The sequence below is a fragment of the Manduca sexta genome, chromosome 20 (assembly GCF_014839805.1).
Source record: "Manduca sexta isolate Smith_Timp_Sample1 chromosome 20, JHU_Msex_v1.0, whole genome shotgun sequence".
NCBI classification, from domain to species: Eukaryota; Metazoa; Arthropoda; class Insecta; order Lepidoptera; family Sphingidae; genus Manduca; species Manduca sexta.
Window position 1 is genome coordinate 13,601,518 of NC_051134.1, and position 23,248 is coordinate 13,624,765.

General features: G+C 35.0%; 1 protein-coding gene across 3 annotated transcripts in view; it reads right to left on the reverse strand.

Annotated features, from left to right (window-relative positions):
• Window positions 1–23,248, reverse strand: part of LOC115456429 — a 90,762-nt gene that overhangs the window by 17,702 nt on the left and 49,812 nt on the right. For all 3 annotated transcript variants that reach the window (XM_030185490.2, XM_030185489.2, XM_030185491.2), the window contains 2 exons: window positions 17,790–21,682; window positions 17,276–17,504 (listed from right to left, as the gene is read on the reverse strand). In XM_030185490.2, coding sequence (XP_030041350.1) covers window positions 17,276–17,504; window positions 17,790–21,682 — 4,122 coding nt within the window. The remainder of the gene's footprint in view (window positions 1–17,275; window positions 17,505–17,789; window positions 21,683–23,248) is intronic.

Consider the following 23,248-nt stretch of genomic DNA (forward strand, 5'->3'; position numbering starts at 1 on the left):
AGTAAATGAATGAACGCTGTAAACAATAAAAAAAACTAATTGTATTTTTATTTTCTTATAAAAAATGCTTTCTTTTCTCCTTATGCACTGTAGTTTATACCTTAAACTGATTTTGAAAAGAGCAACATTAGAGTTTGTTTCCCGTTCTTCTCTTGTGAGAACTGCTTTTCGAACTGGTGGTAAAGTTAATATTGACGGAATCTAAATATTATAAACATTTTACAGGTTAAAATAAATTATTTCATTTCATTACGAATGACATTTATATAATTAAGAATTAAAGTTTATTATTTCATAATATGCAATCATTGGCATTTTAATCGCTAAAGCCAAAAATAAGGATGTTCTTTGTATTATGATTATCTGAGGTGTCAATCTAAAATAGTTATGTAAAACATTTTACAATAACTATACTTAATACAGACAGCTGCAGACATACATTTAATATTTCTCTGGAGATTTTTTTTATTAGTAACTACTAACTAGGTATCATTAACTCACGGTTTCACACGCAAGACAAGCCTTTCCTGCTAAAAAGTCTCTAAAATACTTAATCGTTCCGTAGCGTCATAAAAGCGACGCCACTGCCATCTATTTAAAAAATCTGATAAAAATCCCATAATTTCCCATGGGAGCTAATTTCTGGAATAAACAGTAGCCTATGTGTTAATCCGGGACATGATTTGTCCATGTGCCAAATTTCCTCTAAATCTGTTCGGCAGTTTCTACATTTACTTTTAGCAAACATCTAAACAATTTCACGAACTTATGCATTTGCAATATAAAATTAAAAGACAAAAAATCTTTTTTTCGTTTAACTTAATGTATCATATTCATAACAAATCGGTCAGTATCATATCAGTCCTGGAAGTTTTGGTTTGCACCAGCAATATCAACGCCAGTAAAGTTCCTATTAAGAATAAGTATTGCAAATACCTCCAATGTTAACAAAATATGAATGAAGAATATTTTCTGTTAACAAATTTCAGAGAAATAGAAAGTAAGTAAAATACTATATACTTAGTTTGAAGCGTTGCTGTTCTTTACGTACCTACCTTCGAATAATTATAATATATAAAAATATAGTGTAAGGCGTTTGAGTAGTTATCTATTTTTTAAATTTGTTAAAGCATGCACATTTTTCTGAACAAGGTGCGGTCATTAATTCGGATACAAGTCGTGTTTAAATCTTGAAACTGGTTCGAATCATTCAATGTCACGCTTGTGTTGTTTTCTTGTCACAGGTGAAATAGTGCGCCGATTCGACGCTAGATGGCGGTAGTAGCTCCGTATTGGTTTGTTACAAAATACGTTCTACTTTTGGTTTGACATCATTCCCTTTTACGTGGCGAGATACCTGCCGTGTGCGCAAACTTGAGTATTGTGATAAACACGGTGTGTCTGAGTTACTAATGTGTAATCAGATTGATGTAATACCAAATATTTTGAAGTTTTTGTGACTTTTATCTTATTGTTAGCTGATTAATTGATCGGAGATGAGGACATGCCACGCCTGCAAGGCTGCATCGTATATTTTTACTTTACCTAACCTTTTCTGTGTTTACCTTCGCTAAACAAATTAATTAATTAAATACTAAGAATTATTTTCTTATTTTTTAATTGGTTCGGTATATTCAGTACGTAAATTGATATTTTAGATACATTCTTATTTGCATTACCGACTTCGTGTTCTTGTAATGTTTGGGGGTCAGTGCAATTTTAACATTTCAAACATTGTATTGAATTACATAAAGTATTTTTTCATTTATTACGTATTGTATTGAATTGGTTTTGTAAACTTTGGCGTATAGTAATTAAGAAATAAGTAATAATACTGTTTTAAATAGAATGCAAATTAAATCGAATTTAAAGTAAGAACATTTTGAAAATTATGTTTTTTAGACAAGACCATGAGTTTTATGTCTACTTGCTTAGTTAGGCTGCGCTAAATTCAACGTTTTATCTGTCAATGCCATTGGACTAATTATATATTTGTAGATTTATTCCCCGTGTGACGGCAAAACCAGATAATGCATTTATTCACTTTCCATTTTTCGATTACAAATACAATAGACGTTTGCGACTGGTCTAGAAAATGTATTTGAAGTCAATATGTAAAGTTTTATGCAACTGTTCGCACCACGGTCAGTAAATAAACAAATATATTTATAGAAATCAATTTACTTGCATGTAGGTGTTATAGAGACACAAACATTCATTACAAATAACCAAGCTAAATAGAAAACTCCATATTCTCCCACTACAGATCTTAGTTGCTTAACCGCTATCACATTTTGAGGGCAAATTAGAACAAGTAGATCGGTTCAGCCATTGGGAAATGAAACTTCCTTTAATAGAATTATGGTTGATAATCTAAAGGAATGGTTTTGGTTTCGACAGTCGTATAAATAATGTCTGATAGCGCAATTATTTTTCTTAAGTTTAAATTTAAAAGTAATAATATTAATTTCAACCACAAAATATATTTGTGTCACATCATGGGACGGAACATACTTGGCGAAAAGTGGGTGCCCTAGTTGCGCCTCTGCATACCCCTTCGGGGATAAATGCGTGATGTTATGTATGTATGTACAAAATATATTTCATTAAGTGTAAAAACTTGGTTCTTGGCAAACTAAATTAAAGTAAATAGATATCAAAATACCGTTACTAGATCTTATTCCACTTGCTACGCTATCATTTAAATTCATCTTTGGAACCGATATCATTGTTTTTGCAAGTGAAGGTTGAAGGAAAAATGAAATGCAACGTGGCATTTAAAAAGGAACGTAATATGAACTTATTTTGTATCAAAATCGTTTAGATATCCAAAATCTTACTACTTTGCATGTTAACTCTTTTCGTGATAATGATTTCTTATGTTTACGCTAATGTTACACATTGGAATAATACTATTTTTCGGAATTAAGCGCAGTTTTTTATATACAAAGATCGGATCGGTAAAGATAAAAAAAAACTGTATTATTGTCAAATGTAGATATTGTAACTTCAACTTTTTAGCAGAAGCTAAGTCACCTAACAAGTGTTTAAGTCACTAAGTAATACATGAATATTTAGTTTAATGTTACTGTAAGTACATAGGTACTTTATTTGAATAAGTGTGAAACCATGCCTATTTAGAACCTGGCAAAATATTGGTTCAGATGGCAAATTGTTTGCAATGACCATGGCCTAAAATATTACACGACGTCAAATACATACATACATTTATGTTTATTATAAAGTGTAAAATAAATAAATAGCCACCAATGTAATTATTCGAGCAAATCCTATTAAATATTTATTTTTATTTTAATCCACAAGCTGTGACGTAGAAATTAGCCTTGAATTGTCTGCCAAAGTTTACGGTTTAGATTATTTTTTAATAAATGTTTGAGAATAAATAAATATAAGTACGACCATTTCGAATCATAAAAAAAAATAAAAAACTTTATGTTAACAAAATAGTTGTTTTTGATTAAAGAAAAGTAATAGGCAAGCTTGTTACTTAAATTTCAAACGTTCAAAAACAATAAAATCCTGACATCTCGCGGTACATCTTCAAACTACTCTAGCGTGTCAACCTGTTTTTATCATACCCGTATAAATTAACATTTAACACCATTTTAATCTCAGAAAAGGAACAAATAAACATTTAAAACAGGAAATAAATGAATAGAACATAGAAGGTGACTTTTAAAATTTATTGTATTAAAAAAGTTCTTGAAGGATAGGTATGGCACCGGGTGGTCAGCAGAGTGGAACATTACGGCTGGCTGAGCGCAAAAACGTCGTTGCTTACACAGCCGAAAACGTTAAGCTAACAGTACTAAAGTCTATATAATTCTACTACTACGTTTGATATGTCTACTTGCAATACTATGTTTATCTTATATGGGTTTACTGTCCTTTGTGGTATGCCAATAATTCTATATTTAAATTGTAGAATTTTGAACATGATTCCGTTAGTGTACTTCAGCCAGTCAAATCTAAAAATCAATGATAATTTATAAAGAATTTGATAATGATAAATATAAAATGTAGGTCAAAATTCATAAATTGCGACTTTTTTTCTTGTTAAAACAACAAAAAAACAGTTAGTAACTAAGTTGATCGTAAGTAAAATTATAGATAATGACGTTTTTCTTAACCAGTAATCCAACTCCTAGTTAGTTAAATAAGTTTATTTTAATATTTTATTAAGTTTTAGTAAAATATTGTTTTTTGGCAACGTGAATCTTAATATGACAATAAAACATTCAGAATGCACTTTTAAATTCTTATTATATCTTTCATTACTTACTTTAGCGATCATATCTGATGATATCCATTTACATTATAATTTGTTTCCTTATATGGCGCGTTACAACAGATACATCAACAATATATATTATGTACACATTTTATAATAGATATATGTATCAACTAACTGTATTAACTGTGCATTGGCTAACCTACATTTTAATTATCGCCATTCATATTACGACAATCACAACGTTGGAATCACATGGCCATCGCGAAATAATAGAATGGCTTAAATGTGTATTATTTTAATAAAATAGTCTTATAATAAATAAGACCAGAGTTTAAAATTACACATCAACTAGCAGTTCGAAGCTTGAGAAATGTTATCGAAAATTGTGATTTCAAGTTCCCAAATAGTTTAAAAAGGATTCAAGATAAATGAAGATTCTTAACATGAATCAAAATATTATCGAGATGATATTAGCACATAATACAATTTTTATAGTGTATGGAATGACCAAATAATATTCCCTACACTTCTCACTATTAAGAACTTCTGTTCCCAATGCATTAGAGATGGTGAGTGATTACCGGTGGCTGTGGATACCCCGTTACACTGTAAATGATGATGTGCAGCAACTGTTTACTGCAATGAGTGTTGTAAAATACGGGTTCAGTAATTATGAAGATTTGGTTGTTTGAGAATGGAACTTGATATATTCGCAATTATATGTTCCCTGTAGGGTTCTCTTTTGTTGGATGTAATGTATGGGAGTCACAACCCTAGCGTATAAATTAAACTCAAATATGGCACTATATGAGATTGTAAAAGTGAGTTTAACTGAGTACGATACTTAGATACTGCTAATTATTTTGCTGGTGGTAGAATATATTTTATTTCCGCCCGAATATCAGCTACCATGCACAATGTGTTAAAACCCGCCATATTGGCTCACGTAAGTGTGTCGCGTTCCGGGATCAGCCTGCGTATATCCGGTTTTAATAAGCTGGAATAATTGTGTCGACTGTTGAGAATCATTTCTCGTCAGTCGACAATTTATCGGACCTCACTCCACTTACCATCAGGTGCAGTGGGTTGACTATGTCCTAAGCATTTTAAAAATATTAAAGTACTTAAATAATTCTCTTAAAGTTAGATACAATTACAGTAGTTTCCTCCAAATGTCCTAACCTAAGATAATATTGATCTCGAAGCAAATACAGTATGCCATTAATTGACAAACTCGAGCACAAATGCGAGCAAATTCTACGAAATAACAAACATAACATGCATAGTATTACGTCAAAGAAATCACGAGATGACCGTATCATTACAAGTAATTTCATATACGTGATTTGATTGAATCCGATAATCGAAATGCGCATTTCATATCGATTATTATGATAATTCGATACCTACGTGATGAGCTCCGACGTACTTTTTGTTATACTCGTTGATTGGCACCAGTTTTTACTGACTGCCTCTTCAAGCATTAAATTGAGACTTCACTGCTCTAATCTTTTATAAATAAAACAAATATTGCCCTTTTTATACATCAGGCCTGTACCTGCTGTGATTATTTAATCGAATGATACTAAAATAGAACTATTGTGTTCACTGTTGTAATAGTTCCGCAGTTCGACTCATAGTTAGTAAATATTTATTGTATCACATTATTAGACTATTTTTAACATTATTAGGTTAGTGTATTACGTATTTCTTCAGCGTTTTATTCATTTTATTGTACCGATTACGGCTATGTATGTTACCGAGCTAATCTCTAACTCGTTTATGTAACAAATCAATGATTTAGTACACAATGATTTATAACAGTAACACACTTTGCAACTTTGTAGTAGCAAGGCATGCGTTTTATTCCGTCATATTTTGATATCTTACATCATTATAACCAGATTAAATTGCCTTTTAAATCTATAGATATTATAAAATAAAGTCCCCTTTTCTGTCTGGCTGTATGTCATCGATTTTCTTAACATCTACTGAAAGGATTTTTATGAAATTTGGTATGGATAAAGATTAAGACCTTGGGCTTATAGTCTACTTTCTATCTCGGGAAGTTTATCCCGGAAAACTCATTCACGCGAGCAAAAGATTTTTTTTTATCAGCTTATGCTGAGCTGGAGTCGGTTTTGTGACGAGCAAATAGATTTAAGTATTTTGTTTTTGTAATTATTGTGTAATTTCACTTGTTACAAATAAATATTTTCTTTCTTTTTTTTCTAAAAGCTAGTCTTAAATAAATCTTTTTGATATATTTAAGAACAGGGTATGCAAATCAATAGAAAACCCGATGAACAATTTCATTAAGTACGTACAATAAGAATGTGTTAGAAAGTGACATGGTACGAATACATGTAAAAACAGATGAATGCGGTTTCCCATGGTGCGATAGAAAGTGGCCGCGGTAACCTTTGCATCGCGGTTACAAAAATTATGCGCTAAGAGAAACAATTACAAGGTAATGATGACTTAGTAAAGCGATGACGTAGTAAGTGTATTGAGCTGTGGTCATGTGATGGCCTTATGTTTTAGTTAAAGTAAGATCAGGGTCTTATTCCGTCTACGGGGGCAAATCCGTCTTTTTCCAATTACGGGCATTCTAATTATGGACAACTTTGTTTAGATGAAAACGCCGAAAAATATTCCATTAACCTAAATCATCTATGAAAGCTATCTTTTGATTAGAACGCCCGTAATGGCAAACGGATTCGTCCTCATAGACGGAATAGGACCCCCTGCTTAACTATAAACGTAGACCTAGTTTGCTTCCCGGGCCGAGATCAATTTTTGTGATTTATATGCAGTCCTACTGGTTTCCACTCTTTATTGTAGGACCGAAAACTTTCCATACTTTCTGATACACAAGACTTATTAATGTGTTAATTAAGTAGAATTAATCCGCTTAGTTCTCTTATTGAAACAATTAAAATCTAGAAAAAAATATTTGTATACAATTTCGTCCCAAAGAAAGCATAAAGTTCAAACATCACTGGCAATGCATGAATGAATACACAATTAATTCAAAATGCCAACAAAGATTGTATATTATAAAGATCGCGTTTCACGGGAGAATGAACTTGAGATTACAGACTATGTATGATGAGTAGATAAAGCCGAGCGTTTGTTAACTCTGTAAACATAGAAGCTTTCATAACACCACTGTTTTGTTATCTTCAGCTTAATTTTTTGTAGGTATGAATAACACAAGGCAAGTCGCTCGCTTATAACATTAAGTCATCCTAAAACTTGTAACACCACCCAGAATTTTGAAATACATATTGTAATTAATTAAATCGCTTGCCACTGCATGTCATTCTGAAACATCTGAGACAGATTTTATGTCACTGACCTCATTGTTTTCATCGGAACTTCAAATTGCTATCAAATTAATGCTATCATGAGATGGTTTTTACTAATGATTTCTTATGTTTACGCGAATGTTAGACATTGAAATTAAACTAATTTTCGGATTCTATCGCGGTTTTTTGTATTTTATTTTTCTCCCGACGTTTCGAAGACTTTGCAGCCTTCATGATCAGTCCCCCCCGTGACCATGAAGGCTGCAAAGTCTTCGAAATGTCGGGTGAAAAATAAAATACAAAACCGCGATAGAATCCGAAAATTGGTTTAATTTCAATGGTTTTTACTAGTTCTGATGTTCAAGAAACCTTCTATATAACATAATAGAACACGGAATATACCCATACAAAATACTTTGGCTCGAGACTGCGGACTCAGCTCAAATAAACTCGCTGCTAAAGATTGGTATCGCATTTTACCGCAATTTCTAAGTATGACGGATGTGGCAGCTATCTATGGAACTAGTCAGATTACCGGACACAGGTTGCGGAAACTATTTCAACGATACTCGGGCTTCCCAATTACGTTTGAAAGTAAACACGTTAAGGCCACTCCGACGTAATGTATCTATTGGATTAAAATATTGTTTTACTTAGGTCGCCTACTTACGTCGGTCAAAGCCACACCAAGATTAAAAAAGCGATACAAATTATAGATATATTAATTAAAAAATATTTTTAAATGGTTTGTCGTAAATAACGCTCTGTCTATGCATACTAAAGAAACTGCCCTTCACAACTGGTACATGACCGCTAAACCGAGGCGATATAACATTAAAATAACATTTGTTTTGGTTATAATCATATAAAAAGTAATAAATAATCAACAACAGATGACCGTGCATAAATCGCAATTACTATGCCGTAAATATTGTTCCGAAGGCGACTTGAAGTGAACTCATCTGATGTTGCGTCAGTTCGGCCTCGCTTAGTTGGAGCTTAGAACAATATAAAACTGGTATGTGCATTGTGCCAGCAAGCCGAAAGACTTGTTTATATCGACTTGTTTAAACTAACTTTTAGACACATTCATACGCCTATGAGAAGGCCAAGGCGAATGAATCATGTTTGCGATAGTATATTGCAATTAAAGCTATAAAGTTGGTAACTAAAAATATATTCCAATGGTAATAATTTATATGTGATTTCAATTTTCTGTTATACAAAAAATATTTAGCCAATCGTGTTGTATACACCTGTAAAGCTTTGTCACCTAGAATAAGTACCTTATATTGTGGATCCTTCATTTGTATTTTTCTGTGATAAATCGTTGGTGTGTCTATTAATAAATAAATAAATAAATAAGTAATAATCATTACTAGTTCTGACTTTACAGATTTTCTGTATCGTGGGATTCATAAAGCATTTGAATATTATTTAAGAATTTGAACTAACTACAATTTTTAAGTAGCTCATAGCAATGTTACATGTATTATGTGAAAATCTGTTATCCAACTGTTCTTGTAATTAATAATGAGTAAGAAATGGTTACGTTTTATCGTACCTCTACCTTACTTTGTATCTTTGTTTCCAGGCCATTAACCAAAAAAAAAACTCATAAAAACTGTAAAGAAACGGACAGTCCATCTTATTTTTATACAAAACTAGTTTTGAAGGTGTTCGTGATTTTAGTAACTAGCACATACACTACACTCAATCTGTAGGTTTTTTCTTTGACATACATGGAAAGGTATTGTATAAAACTGCATTCCATTGGTACATAATTTCTAATACGTATGTAAATTTTATTCACATATTGACCATTTAACATAACTGGCAAAAATGTGTAACGACCAAACCCGATTTCCACAATGTTATACACAATATATTAGATATCAACCTACATGGAGAGAAAACTTGTTTAAATGTGTGAATTGCTCTAAACATGCCGATAGAGTTCGATGTGATAGTGACATGTTACATGTGGCAATAGCCGGCCTCAATACTTGCACATTAGTTGAATTCACGCTGTCATTATAGCAGATAGTCCAAGCATTGCCAACATAGGCATGTCTTGCGAAGTACATCGAGGAAAACATTCTAGCACGGTTCATGGCGCATGCCGAGCAACTGACAATACATACACGTGATTCGATCTGATTAAAACATCTCGTGCGGTGAGCAATTATTATACAATACAAACTTTACAGTACTAATAGTGAACTTTAACCAGAAGCCCAATTTCTTCTGGATTCTAATTATTAACACAAAAAATCTTGTACAATCGATGTCTGTTTAAAACAAGCATAAAAACATAAATTATAACCTATAAAGTTTGCGTATGCAAAGAATACAATTAAAAAAACGGATAAGACAGAACACAGCTGTTATATGGAAAGCGCGTGTTGATCAGTGCAATTATTGTCATATTACAAAACTTACAGTATTACATTATACGACCTTTTATTGGTGGGACGATTGTAATATCAGCTGACATTTCGTCTAGATATTTTGAAAGTTTGTTCGTGACAAATTCCGCCTTGATCAGTTGAACAAACCAATAGGGCGTTCGTTGTTTGTGTTTATGTTTCAATAGGGAACGTCGCGTGTGCGAATGATACCAGTTGGTTATTAGATTTATTTGTATAGTGCTTAAGTAGTTTGAAATTATACAGGTATCCGACTTTAATGTGTTTATGAATATTGTTATTTGGTAAATAATTAAATTTGTTACTATTAATTTATTATTTGTAATGTTTTAGCAGTGAGTCTCGGAGGTTGAAGTACAATAATTTATTCGTATGATTTTATTTATATTTTAGCACTGAACGGGTATTTCATATGTGATAAACTTTTAGTGAGAAATTACATTTAGCACCTTTCTATACACTTATATATGACTGTAATTTGCACACATTGACATAAACACAAAAAAAATATTTTAAGGATTAACTGTGAAATTAAGTCTCACTCGGAAGGTACAGACAAGTCGCACAAGTTTTGTATCAACAAAGATTTAGAAATATTGTCGAGCAAGCCATCAGTTAGCGAGCTCTCTATTGAATGATTATCGACTATCGTGTGAATCGAACTTTACAAATTCGTGGAAAATTATGTTCGTGACTTCATAGCGTTGTACATAATCGATTCAACATTTACGTAATGGTCAAATGTAATTATAGATTCTAAATGCATTAATGTATGCAAGTAATTAGAGACACGATTAGCTAAGTTCAATAATTTATTGTAAGAAGTTGTCGATGTGAAAGTATTTAATAACATGTCGATACGTTTATCGACAACAATCGGTAACACGCGCTCGATAAAAAAATATTGCGAGCACGAACAATGCTTTCCGAGTTTCATTTCTCGATGTTATGGCTCACTATAATAATGTTTTGATAGAAACAAGACCTGTGACTTGTACTCTTGAACTACGTAGATACGTGTTCGCAAATATGCAAATAGATATATCTTTATTTAACACCATCAACATTAAATTCGCGTGCCTAGTATGGTTTACGAATCAGTATGCGTTAAGAATGAGCGAGGTATTTTCTTCACTATAAAATGGCATTGCACGAAACGTAAGCTTGGTCTTTATAGCCATTGTTTGCCATAATTATTGCGTTTAGTTTCTTGACATACTTAATAATAATAAATGCTCTAGCATTCTAGGTTTTAATTTCACTGTTTTAATTTCAGTCTATAGAAAGTGATACAGAAAGCAACCAAGTAATTAACTTCAATATCTTAGATCAAGTTAATACTGACTTCCCAAAAACTATTAATCTCGATTCCAGAGTTTATTTAGTAATTTCAATTATGTGTAAATTATGGCCTTTGAGAGTAACGGGAAGTACAGGCCACAAAATTATAAGAAGAAAGTCATTGCGTAAAATGTTGAACAATAATAATGCTCAAGAAATCGCTTTTTTAATGGCTAATCAATCTACCCACTGACGATTTACAATATATCTGACAAATGGAAAGTATGCCTTAATACTAAACCGATAAGTTTAATTTTTGTCCGAACCTGTTGAAGCTTATTTGGAAGGGTATCAGTGGAACACCGTGAACCTCAGTGACTATGTGAATGTATTTTGGTCGGACATGTCTTGCTTGCAAATATTCGCACAGTTATTTATTTTGTGCCGCCTATTGGCAGGTGACAATCAATATTCAAAGCATATTTTTGCATTTGGCTTGAAAGAAAGAGTATTTGATAAAATAATATAAAATATTAAGATTCACTTAGGCAGATATACAAATTCATATTATTAGTAAGTAGATAGGTATAAAAAGTCATTCTTCAAAACAACTTTGTTCAAAAATACAAAATTAAATCATGTGTGTTTTATTTTTTTATGATAACTATCTTAGACCAAGGTTTTTCCTGGAATCATGTTCATAATTATAGATTAATTTCATATAACTGCATGGCTCATGGGTATGTTTACTTCATATTATCATTGACGCTTAAACGAATTCGATAAAATCCCCACCAGATTGTCAAAATGTAGAAATATAAATTATAGATCTTAATATACAAAGATTAGATAACCATCACGGAAATGCAACATTATTTTTATGGAGTATAAACATTGATATCTATATTTATAAATATATATTTGGATATTTCAAAAACTTTAAGAATCTAATGTTACTTGGATAATGTGTTTATAAATGTTATTCCCAAATAATGAATACATATTAAATACTATGTTTATTAATTTTTACCCCGAGTAAAAAAGGATTAAGATGTATTGTAAAAATAAAATCTGATTTTACTAAACTAATAATGACTCGAAATTTACAACCTTCCGTATGTTATCGTTATGTTGTGGAAACAATTAATACCAATAATTGTTACTACCTTATAATTGATTATAACAATTCAATAGACACGAAACGTATAAGAATTCATACTGAACCTTCAATTTTGTATCATTTTGACCTCTATTAAAGGTGCTGTATAGCTGTTAAAAAATATTGTATTTAAACATCAGACCTAGCAAATGAGTGGTTATTAAAAAACATAAGTTACATTAATTATTTTATTCAAATGATGATTGCTATTTCCATTTTTATTTCATAGTTATTATCTAAACATTTCTCCCGTAAGTCGATCAATAAAAAAGATATTACTCCGTGGTCGAAACTAGAAATAATTAAGCACAGGGTATATGGAATCACCATGCTAATTCTACTTAACAGTTGCATAAATCTTGTTATTTGGTAAATGCAGTACCTTTGTTTTATTAAACCAAAAGCGTGTCAACATCAACGCTTAGACCAGGGCTTCCCGCGCGAAACAATACATTTTCAAATCCCGAGTGAACGATTTATATTTGACTGTCACTACAATGCTCTATGCAACCGGATAATACTAAATAGTGGCCAGTGAGCGTGAAACTACTATTGAGAAATAGAGGCCAAGATACTCCATAGTCCATACTGTCTAAAGTATAGACGGACAATCGATTTCTTATGTTGCAATATAGAGAATATTTAATATGCTTGCATTGATGAGTCCTTGACATGATGTAAGTGTGAAGCATGTTGTTTTCATAAAGAACAAAATTGAAATGTTTTCTCACGCGCATTAACAAAGTTAGTGCAAAATGTAGGTAATATTGCCACATCTCAGGCAACTATTTGCAGCAAATAGAAGATTAATTTTTAGGCTCGCACATCTATACTATTATATGAAGCTGAAAAGTTTGTTTGTGTTTGTTTAAACGCGCTTATGTTAGGCATTACTAGACAGATTTTTTCACTAGTAAGGAGCTACATTATGCCTGAGTGCTAGAGTGTAGAGCAGTCAACCTTCGTAGAAAAAAATATAAACAAAACAAAGTAAGAAAAGTAACACTAAGATTTTACAAATACATCAAGTATAAAAGCCACAATAGTAGGTGAACAAATTCAAAACTTTAAGTCACCTATACACGTCCAGTTCGATTCAAACTTCTTTGTGTGCAGTTAAGTAAACCCTTTTATATTACTTTTGTGAAAAAAAATGGTTAAAACACAAAGTGAATAAGTGAATTGAAGGTTTCAATATATTCTGCTAGTATTAGTCGACTGTATACAAAGTTTTAAGCTTGTAATGGTCCTACAGTTCGCAGCCAACACCTTCCAAATGGATTATTGTTATTCATATCCTTCGTACAAGCACAGTACAAGTCAAGGTTAGTCATTTATTAATATAAACAGTTTATTATTCAAGTCATAGCTTGCTAGGACGATAACATATTCTACTACTTATCTTACATTTAGTTCTTATATTTTGGAAGGAATAAACGCGTCACGTGGTCTGTTGTCATGTTCGATAAAATCTTTAATGTCTAGTCAAACGCTGATTTAGATTTTAAAATTATACTTCAATGGTTTATTAAATATACTCATGTTAGTATTCATTAAGGTACCTGTCTATTACCGTTCCGTGCATTTTTAAAGTACTGCTGGTTTCTAGTTTCAAGGACATAGTATAATTAGCCTTGTTGAGACGTAACGCATAGTCTCAGAGACTAGAGTATAGTATTACGGTGTAGTATGTGATTTTTGTAGTTCTGGTGATATTTATGGATTATAATATAAAAAAATAAGAACGTAAAACATTATTTATCATAAGCATATTTAATTATAAGAGGCAAGTTTTTATAATAAATTAAAATAATAAATCATAACCTTGCAAAAAGGGTATCTAGAAATAATTTTAAATATTGTGTCATTTATTATAACGACGGTCGTGAAGAATATCCAAAATATCTGATGATGTCACCAAATACAGATGTGTGTAAGATAGCTTTAATATCCTGTTGGAAAAGATTTACATCCTTTTGTTAGTTAATTAACACTCAGAAGATGACTCAGGCAATGGCTTTTTTATTTCAGTTTATTTATTTTCTTATATATCCGAACTAGATGGCATAATTATATCGACTGGCGAAGTATTGTCATACAATACAATCACATACAATCAGACATACTTGTCACTTTGTGGTATAAAATACAAAATATCAAAATACTTATTACTTGAAACTCTTAACAGTAAGCAAATAACCGATCACTGATCGAAGCACTGGATTCGAATTCATGTCGCGCTCCGCTCGCCGAGTGATTACGTCGGATCAGCCGGAAGCTATGGAACTGGTTTTGGATGTTTTTGAAAGGTGTTACCTGGGTTGCGTATGAAGCCTGCTCTTATCGCTCTACTTTAGGGCTGGCAAATTGCTAGTGGATAATCACGCCTACATTACGATAAAGGAGTATCGGAAATATAGAATAATGATTTCTTATGTTTACGTGAATTTTAGATATTATAATTAAACTATTTTACGGATTTTATGGTGGGTTTTATATTATAATTTACTCCTGACGTTTCGAAAAAAGAAATATAGAAATTAGTTTAGTTATACCGTATTAGATATTTATAAATACTTTTGTGTTTGTAGAAGCTCCGGAATATTGCGTCTTACGTTCTTATTCATGTTAAAGAATCACATTTATTAAATTAAATAACTATGGTATTTTACTACAAATAATACAAATAATATGATGAAATAATTTAAATAATATCAGTAAATATAACTTTGGTGGTCAAGAAACAGTTAGCGTTATCAGAAGTGATCAAAGTTATCGCGAGAACACGTATTCTTGGTAAAAACGTAAACGACTTTATAATAAAGAAAGATGCGTCTAAAAAGGTAGAAATTGGTATTGAAGCCATTAAGGTCGACGCGTTTGTCGGGGAATGTAGATATGAACGGAGAAAATTGTCTGACTAAACAGTTAGGCCTACTTTTTAACCATGTTCCTTCAGCGTGACGATTTACAAACTGGCTTTGTTTATATGTAGTGTTACAATGGAAGTTACAATCAATATGGAATGTTTGAGTTTTTGTACACCAGTTTTTGTCTCTGTTACTTGTTCTTAAGCAATCAATGTGCGTTAAACGAATTCAATTATGTTTCATATTTGGACATTATTACCAACGTTGGTTATCCAAGTACGTTTCGGCATTTCATTAATCTTCGTCAGATTTGTGGGAATTCTGTTTTAATTATTTTATACTCAATTCTGGACTATTAAAGTAAGCTATAAAGGGAGATTCAATGATACATAGTTCATGATTGAAGAATAATATAGATCAATAAATCAATAGATTACGCAATTAGGAAGTGATTTTGCATTCAAGACTTTTTAATCTCAACGCTAATTGTAATTAAATGAAAGTCTATTTCAAACTCAATGATATAAGTTTTATGATTAAATGATTATACAATTACAAAAGTTATGTTTTTTTTTTCTTAATGAAGTTGCAAAAGCGATAGATTGATGAATTCGAAATTTAAAAAGTTTACGGAATTAAAAAATAATTACATGGTAATTACATGGATGTATTGTACAGTTGGCAAATGTATAGACGAAAAAAATATGAAAAGACATTATTGTAGTAAATTAAAAAAAATGTGATAACAAAAACATTCTTCTTTCGATCTTTATTGTAACACAATTTGAATTAAAGTTAAAACTGCAGGACCCTTTCAAGTAACTTTCTCCAATATTTTTATATAATTTAAGAAGGCCTTTATACGCCTGCAATTTGTTTTCCATGTTTAAACAAGAAGTACTAACGTTTTGGAATGTTTGAATTCACACGAAACCGCAGCAAGTGCATCGAACGTGACTTTAACATCAATGAGTTTAGTTTTTGTTTGAATTTCATGTTACATCACCAACGGTATTTGAAGAATCCAAGAGGTCGGAGATAATTTGCTGACCATTTCTACTGTCATCTATTGTTCACAGTGTGAATGACCATGATTTTTTCTTTTACTATATTATACACTGTAATTTGTGGGAAAATTAAGCCAACGTAATGGGGTGAATGAATACGTAGGGCTTTGAGTGTTTGATGTTTAAGAAAACCATTATAAATAAAATACCTATATAGGCAGTTTGATGTTGATAGTCATGTCACAACCGCCTTATCGGTTGTATCCATTTAGTTTATTTATGCAAAGTTTTGTACATTATAGTTTTATGAAAAGCGTATTTTTAAAGGTCAGTGTGTTTTAACGAGTTCTTGGTATTATGAGTAAGTTTTAATATATCTATAATATGGTTGTATTGCAATTTTTTACTGGTTATCATTAAATAATAAATTAAGTATGTCATTACGATAATGTCTTTATGCATTACGAATACATAATTCACTAAATACATAAAGTTATCGAGAATATCGACTTTTAATCTTTTCTTCAATATCAGACAATGTAAACTAGTTTCCTGAGAATAAAAGAAAGCATAATTTCACAAGTAGTTTACTCGCGGCTTTACGTAACTAATCAGCTGACTGAATGTCCGTTCTTTGTTTGAATGAGAATTGTTATCCATTTAGAACTAAGCCAATAAATTCATGATTAGTAGAATTCATTTTCGACTAGGCCTTAATCATATTTAAGCTACATCATCGTTATTTCCTAAGCGCGCAAAATAATTATAAGATGTTTAGGTAACGTCTGAGAAAGTATAATTACTCTCTTAAGTTTCTTTTCGACGCTTTTATAAACATTTTTTTATTTAGTTTTAAATATTTGTGTGTTAAAGTGATGATATAGTATAGTATATTAATTTTGGTAATTAGATTTCACTGCCTATTTAATATCGAAGGTCAGTAATAGAGTATTCTAGACTTACCCTGTAAACTAGGAGCTGACGCCGGGGCGGCAGGCGGTGGTAATTGTGGTGTCGGTGGTGGTCTGCGGCGCCTTGGGGCGTGTAAGCCTGGAGCCGACGCTGCCCGGGTAGCCGTACGGAACCCGGGCGCCCTGTACCGGGCCGATTTGACCGGGCCAGCCGGTACCGTGCACGGACCCGTCACGGAAGGCAACCGTGGCAACGAACCAGACCGTTGCTCTTCTTCCGACTGCAACAAATAACTTTTTATCCCATCTGTTGCGCCTGCGCATGAACACTGTCAGTTCCTATATGTTTAAAGTAAACAAGTCGTTTCATAATAGACATTCTAATAAACAAACATGCCCATTTTATCTATGTGAACTGAAGGGTTTTACAATCTTTGTCTTATCTTACGTTATGAAACGACATTGACATTTTAGTGGGCCAACAAAAAGATGACTAAGTAGAGTAATTCACGCCATATTGAACATACTTAAAAGCTGATATAATAAGGAAATAGTAAGTTTCTCACCTCTGCATCGGGAGCAGACGCCCTCCGTCTCCCGCGCCACAGCCTGTCCTCACTCCCGCTAATAGCCCCACAACTTCTGGAATGTGACTTCTGTGCTGCGAGATCGGCGCCCGCCGGCGAGCGTCTCGCCTCGCAACCTCCTCCGCCTAGCGTGCCGCGAGAATCTGCAGCAAGTAGAGCAGATTCGAAACTACCACGCCACGAGAACCTCTCACAATCACTCGCCACGCTTCCCCTACTCGCGGTCGCTTCAAGGATATCATGAGATCGACTTCGAGCTAACGCTCCAGGCTCTGAGGCGCTATCGTCGTCTGTGCTTGGTGACGCACCACCAGACACTTCATGCATCAACGCCACTAGCCTCCCACCGATATGCCTCATCACTTTGCCGAATAAAGGTGGAGAACCCTCGCCCGCACGACCCAATGTGGCTGCCAGTTTTCGGTACGCACCAGCAGCATCCCGCTCGAGCGAAGCTGGGTCTCCGTTGCCTCGATCAAATTCGTCAATGATTTCTCGACAACTTTCCGATATTTGTTTTCGTAATGCTGTTCTGTTAGCAGTAGTTCCTTCCAGGTCTGAGCCCGCGTAATCTGATGAATCGTATGAATCACTCCACGTATCCTCACTAGACAGATACTCAACTATTTCACGCACTTCTTCGTCTCGTATACCTGGTACTGTTTTCATTAATCGTGTTAATTCACTTTCAAAGTATAATAATTGTGGAGGTTTCGGCGGGCGTGTACTTTCGGAGGTCGACGACGCTGGGGTAGATGTCCGGACATTAGCAGTATTTATCATTTGTTTGAAAAATTGACGCATTTTGGACATCATAAGATTTGTTTCCTCGTCTGACGACCAGTTATTAAAGCTATCTTTGCGGGTCAATGGACTTTGCGGTGGTCGTGATGAAGGAGGACACTCAGTGCGTTCCTCAATGTCTGGTCGGATTTCTTCAATAATCTCCTCTAATTCCATTTTAGGTTCGTATGATCTAGTGAATTCTGAGCTAGAATCTCCGTTTCGTAATAAATCGTCGCAACTACCCACAAAACCACTATCCCTACTCGCTTGTTTTTTAGATTCGGATAATTCGGAGCCAAGGGGAGGAAACTCGGGTCGGGGTGTTGTATTACCATCTTCACCCTCTGAAACAGATCTAGTGTCATCTCGAGTCTCCTCAGTAAACTCCGCGGACTGACGTCGCTCGTCGGCGGGTGAACCACGCATTTTTTTATTTTGTTTTTTTCTCTTACACTCACCTTGCAAATCGAGACGCTCGGACGAATCATGTCTGTCTTCTGTCTCGGTGCTAGAACCATCTGACACTTCTTGAGCATCTTGAGATGGTTCCTCGCCGGTTAATAAGTTGTCTAATGAAGAAGAATGAGAACGGGGCGTTCCCCGCGCACGAACCAAACGTTTTCGTCTTTGTTCGGGACTTTGGCCACCCTCACTGTCACTTCCTACGCTACCGGATCCGTCTGAATCATGTTGTTCCTGATTAAAGCCCATAAAACCGGATAGAAAGTATTTTTCTAAGCGCGATGTTACAAGCTTATCACTATCACCACTTCGTTTCGGTTGCTCATTATCAACAATAGATTCACCGCCCTCACTACACACACTGGACGTTTCCGACACTGCGTCCTCATCTTCCCGGGCGTTTCTTCCGTCTCCTAAGCCGAAGAAAAAATATTTTTCTAATTCAGTGGCCGACAGTGGTCGCGATTTCTTAGTCGTGTGTTCCGTTTCACTTTCCTCGCAACTTTCTTCGACGATTGTGTGCAAGGTGAAGTCCAATGAACGCCTACAGTATGCAAAGTCCTCCCCTCGGGTGGGTAAAGATGCTTCGTCCCCAGAATCGGTGTCAGACGGTGAAGTGGCCTCGTCCTCGTCATGGCTGACGTCCTCGACCCACGAGTCGTCATCGGCGAGCCCCTCCTCGAGGCACACGACCGCTGAGAGAGTGTCGGCATTGCTAACAACAGTCACTCCGCCCGAAGGCTGTGGCGTTTCGTCGTCGGATAATCGTTCGTCAGTTTCGTTTTGTTGTACAGTTGTTTCTGGTTCTGAATCACTCTGCGAGTTGGTGTGGTGCACTGTGATGTCGCGCATAAGCCGCGTCGTGTCCGACGTGACGACGGAGACGCGGTCGTGCGTTATCATAACGCGGCTAGTGAAGCGCGCGGAACCGTCCGCACAAGCCGTACGCGAGCGGCAAACTGTTGTAGCGGCAGGTGCGCAAGCGCCCCCCTCCGTTTCCGTGCAAACCGGCCTGCTGACGTGCATTTTCTCCTCCCCTTGCTCCCCCATTAATTCTTTCTTTAAAAGTTCGCTTAGCGTGCGTTCGATACCTTTAAACAGATCGATTTTTTCCTGAACCGGTGAACTTAAATTATTTTGATTCGGTTCGGGTGAAGATGATAATTTACGAGACTCGGGTAATATTTCCGTACATATTGATTCTTTTTTATTTTTTTCATAAGGTAGCTCCACTGTGACTTTTACTTTCATATCGCTTTCCGTGTTGCAGCTATTAGTCAACGAATCGCATTCAATGCTTTCTGATATGCTTTGACATCGATTAATATTATTATCTATATTGTTTGTGTTATCTAAATTATCGCTACTCGAGCTACATGCCGCATTAAAACTGTTGTATTGTTCGCACGTTTCACTTTGAAGCATGTTTTCATCACAGAATTTAAAGAAATTTGACTTTCGAGTTCCTCCATCATTATCTCCTTCGTCACTATTATTCCCATACGGAATTAAGGAATATTCTTCATTAAAATTAATTGAATCCAACAACACAATACTTGGATTGTCATCATTTTGATGAACACTGTTATTGAACTCTGCACTGTTATTAACTTCATTTTCCATCACTACCTCAACATTAATTATTTCTAAACTGTCGGATTTTTTGTCGTAAGAATCATCACAATCAATTCCACTGCTGTCAGCATTATCTTCTAAGTCAGATGAAGAATCAGCTGGATTAACTACAAATACGCGTGAAAATCGACCCCCACCTCCTCCAGAATCATCAGAATCTTCGTCCGACGTCGCGGGCTCCTCGGGCGCGCCACTCGTGACATCATAACTGCGCCTCGCCACGCCTCCTTCAGAGTCACTAGAGTCGCCAGATTCATTAGACGACGCGAATGCCTTCTCCGCATCCAGGTGGTCCGGCATAACGTCAGCTTGCTCTGACAGGACGGATAAACGGTCCTCCTCGGCTATCACTTTTATTCCGACTGACGTTTCGGCTTCGATTTGTTCGTGTTTGTTATCGGTCTTATCCTTATCACGAGGCTCAGGCGAATGTGACGTTTCAGATTGTATTGCTTTATCGGTCCTTTCTACGGTGGTCATCTCGAGTTTATTCGGTTGGGACGTAACGGAAGCGGTGGCGGTAGCGGCGGCGGTGACTGCGACGGCTGCGGCCGTGGTAAGCCGGGCGAGCGCCGCGGCATCTAAAGGTGGGAAACCGGGGTACGTATTCCAGTGTGGCGGCGGTGGGTTCTGCGTGGGGAAGGCGAGTAATGCTGGCCAAAGCGCAGCGGGCACTGGTACGGGAACTGGTACAGGCACAGCGACTATACGGGGCTCAGCACCACAAGAACACTGTCTCGGACAGACTTGTGGTGCGTGCTTGGTAGGAGGAGGTATAGGTGGCGGCGCCGCCGCGCCCGGCTCGAAGTAGTCCCAATCACAGTCCTCGGGCGCGGGCGGCGCTGCGGAAGACGCCGTTGATGACGAGTCCTCCGTATCCTCGCGGCACGAGGAGTCCGAACTGAGGAACACGAGCCTGTAGTCCTCGGGACGCATGCGACCGGCGTCGTGCTCGCTCGCTTCGCCCGCTTCACTATTGACGCCCCACTCTGAAAATAAAAACAAAAATTGTTTAATCAAATGATAAAACCTATACGATATATTTATTATATACGTAAATAAACAAGAAATAATTGAAAACAATAATAAACATCTTATATCTATTTACAAAAGTAGCTTTAAACAATTCTTAAATTCAAAACGCCTAGTAAAAAGCTTTGAGCAACGTATCTCACAAGTATTCATTTGAAGATCCAATACAAAAGGCACTCAATAGAAGCAAGCGCGAGCGCTCAATATAATAGTTGATTTATGGCGTCTTTGCGAATGATTTACGTAATGTGGGTCTCGTGTATTATGCGAACAAAATATATGGCTAGTTAAGCAATCCCATTTTGCTCTAGTTTAATTACGGAACTTTCATTTTGTAGCTATGGTTACAGAATATTAAACAGACTAAATAATTCCATTGGGAAAACTCCTCACAAGTTGGCGATGGAAACATAATTAGTTCACACATTGAAGTACTCATAAATAAAGTTTTTTTTTATAAAGAACGCTAACCACTTGTAATTTACATCAAATAATTATTGGCACAACTTAATTACCATATTACTGTTAGTACTATTTCTACAGGTAATCAACGGAATGCCATGTTTGTGATAGCAATCATGCTAATGCATGAACGATCAGTAGAAAGCACCACGGATGGGTGGCCCGTACCGCGTCGTGAGTTGAAAGCGACATGCTACACGAAGTTATCTTAGCTAGGGAACCATCTTCGAAACCTATCGACATATACATATAATTGAAATTGTCTTCTTAGCAATAGTATTTGTTCGCTTATTTATAGCTATAAGAATATTATAAGTGAAGGTTATAATAGCCTAGTTGGTTGTGGACAGAATTGCCGAGACGAATGTCCGCAGCTTCAAAAGGGCACACACCTCCGATTTTCTAAAACGATGAGTGTTATTTCAGAATGATTGCTTGCTTTAACGTTGAAGGAAAACGTCATGAGGAAATCTGCATAGATGAAAAATTTTCTATGGGAATTTTGAGGGTGTGTGAAGTCTACCAATCCGCTTTAGGCTAGCGTGGTGGACTAAGGCCTAATATCTCTTGGTAGTAGAGGAGGCCCGTGCGCAGCAGTGGGATAGTATATAATACAGAGCTAATATTAATATAAGCTATAAGTTTTTTATATCTTAAATAAATAAAATTAATAAATTTAGATGTCTTGGAATTATCAGTATACTACATAATATTAATAAAATTGTAACAGGTTCATGTACAAACATTATAGATATAGAATAAAACTAATACGGGGAGGTCTTTATTAGAGCAACAGAACCAGCAAGCTAAAACTACACTATTTTTTTTTATTTTTGCCTGTCTGTATAAATATACAGCACGCGCACCACGTATAAATATTTCATGGAATTGAATGCAGTTTTCACCTATGTATTGCTCTAGCAATACATTTTTTTATGCCGTACCTTAGGTCTTAAGCCTTAGGTCTACCTTAAAACACAGACTCCATTTTTACGCAAAAATATAAAGCGGGGCTTTTATCATGGATAATCTGCACAAATCAAAATTACATATTATGCATG